The following is a 2,616-nucleotide window of genomic DNA, read 5'->3' as shown; positions in this document are numbered from 1 at the left end:
ACAAACCTACAAATTTGTTATTTTGAAGGAACACCTAAATTATCAAATATAGCTTGCCACGCAAAAATGACAACATGCTTACAAGTTATTATCATCTTAAAGTTAGACTCATCTTCTCAAGCATAAGAGCTTTATGGTGCAAAAACAAATATAATGACAAGGCAAAGATACATATTAAGAGTATGGATAGACATTTCTTTAACAAACTCCATTTGTATTACTCCAAAAGCACCAGAAGTTTGTCATGGCTGAGTCATGAAATGTATAGTTCAATCTTGCAAAGTTGCCTTTCCTTTTGTACTGTTTTAACACTACAAGCCATATATTGTCTGTACGTGCAACAAACTATATAACCATGTATCCCAAGATGCTTTTTTATTGCTATATAAACTAGCTTGGTCTGTCTTTGAACTCACATCAATTAGATTAAGTTTCCATAAGCAAGTACGAATAGCTATGGCGAGTTCCGTTTTCTCTCGGTTTTCTATATACTTTTGTGTTCTTCTATTATGCCATGGTTCTATGGCCCAGCTATTTAATCCCAGCACAAACCCATGGCATAGTCCTCGGCAAGGAAGTTTTAGGGAGTGTAGATTTGATAGACTACAAGCATTTGAGCCACTTCGGAAAGTGAGGTCAGAAGCTGGGGTGACTGAGTACTTCGATGAGAAGAATGAATTATTCCAGTGCACGGGTACTTTTGTGATCCGACGTGTCATTCAGCCTCAAGGCCTTTTGGTACCTCGATACACAAATACTCCTGGCGTGGTCTACATCATCCAAGGTTTGTATCCTAATAAATATAATCGAGAACTCTATCGATGCAACTAGTAGTTATGATCTCCATGGTCAAATTAATGTTGTATGTACCTTATGTGAACATTATAATTTTTAGGGAGAGGTTCTATGGGTTTAACCTTCCCTGGTTGCCCTGCGACTTACCAGCAACAATTCCAACAATTTTCATCTCAAGGCCAAAGTCAGAGCCAAAAGTTTAGGGATGAGCACCAAAAGATTCATCAATTTAGGCAAGGAGACATTGTTGCACTCCCAGCTGGTGTTGCACATTGGTTCTACAATGATGGTGATGCACCTGTTGTTGCCGTATATGTTTATGACGTAAACAACAATGCCAATCAGCTTGAACCCAGGCAAAAGGTAATTTTTTGAACAAATATTTCCATCAAAGTTGTAATTTTCTATGTTTTTCATATGTTCTTACAATGCAATTCATAGCGTAAAACATTAAATTTTGCATTGATAAAAATTTCAGGAGTTCCTATTAGCCGGCAACAACAATCGGGCTCAACAACAACAAGTATATGGTAGCTCAATTGAGCAACACTCTGGGCAAAACATATTCAGCGGATTCGGTGTTGAGATGCTAAGTGAGGCTTTAGGCATCAACGCAGTAGCAGCAAAGAGGCTACAGAGCCAAAATGATCAAAGAGGAGAGATCATACATGTGAAGAATGGCCTTCAATTGTTGAAACCGACTTTGACACAACAACAAGAACAAGCACAAGCACAAGATCAATATCAACAAGTTCAATACAGTGAACGACAGCAAACATCTTCTCGATGGAACGGATTGGAGGAGAACTTCTGCACGATCAAGGCAAGAGTAAACATTGAAAATCCTAGTCGTGCTGATTCATACAACCCACGTGCCGGAAGGATAACAAGTGTCAATAGTCAGAAGTTCCCCATCCTTAACCTCATCCAAATGAGCGCTACCAGAGTAAACCTATACCAGGTATTTATTATAGCACCGTTTTGTTCTCTTCATTTTTTTTGGAAGATCTTTGATTTGTTGCTTATATAACATTATTCTCTACTGATTTCTACAGAATGCTATTCTCTCGCCGTTCTGGAACGTCAATGCTCATAGTTTGGTCTATATGATTCAAGGGCGATCTCGAGTTCAAGTCGTTAGTAACTTTGGAAAGACTGTGTTTGATGGTGTCCTTCGCCCAGGACAATTATTGATCATTCCGCAACATTATGCTGTCTTGAAGAAAGCAGAGCGTGAAGGATGCCAATATATCGCAATCAAGACAAACGCTAACGCCTTCGTCAGCCACCTTGCAGGGAAAAACTCAGTATTCCGTGCCTTGCCAGTTGATGTAGTCGCTAATGCGTATCGCATCTCAAGGGAGCAAGCCCGAAGCCTCAAGAACAACAGGGGGGAAGAGCACGGTGCCTTCACTCCTAGATTTCAACAACAATACTACCCAGGATTATCGAATGAGTCCGAAAGCGAGACCTCAGAGTAATGTAATTGAGAACTAGTATCGGCGTAGAGTAAAATAAAACACCACAAGTATGACACTTGGTGGTGATTCTGTTCGATATCAGTACTAAATAAAGGTTACAAACTTCTTAATTTTCCTACTTCATGCCATGGATATTCCATTATGGACTATAGTGGACAGGGCCGGTCCTTTGATTTTGAGGGCCCTAGGCGAACTCATCGCGATGGGCCCTCCAAGCTATATATAAAATTTATTGATATATATAGACGCTAATTTTACTTGCAAAACGAAAACAAATACATCTATATATTAAATTTAACATGCCTAGTAATTATCAAGAAATAAAATCGACCAAAATAAC

The 2,616-nt window shown here is 39.1% G+C and overlaps 1 protein-coding gene across 1 annotated transcript; it reads left to right on the top strand.

Moving 5' to 3' along the window:
• The first annotated feature begins 456 nt into the window (after positions 1 to 456).
• Positions 457 to 2,276, top strand: LOC127763814 (glutelin type-B 1). Its single transcript, XM_052288609.1, has 4 exons — positions 457 to 784; positions 896 to 1,158; positions 1,274 to 1,756; positions 1,851 to 2,276. Exons 1-4 carry the CDS (start codon positions 457 to 459, stop codon positions 2,274 to 2,276), a joined length of 1,500 nt encoding a protein of 499 aa, XP_052144569.1.
• The last annotated feature ends 340 nt before the right edge of the window (positions 2,277 to 2,616 follow it).

This window comes from Oryza glaberrima, chromosome 2 (genome assembly GCF_000147395.1).
Source record: "Oryza glaberrima chromosome 2, OglaRS2, whole genome shotgun sequence".
NCBI lineage: Eukaryota > Viridiplantae > Streptophyta > Magnoliopsida > Poales > Poaceae > Oryza > Oryza glaberrima.
The sequence above is the reverse complement of the archived record's forward strand: the minus strand, read 5'-3'. Positions and strand labels throughout refer to the sequence as shown.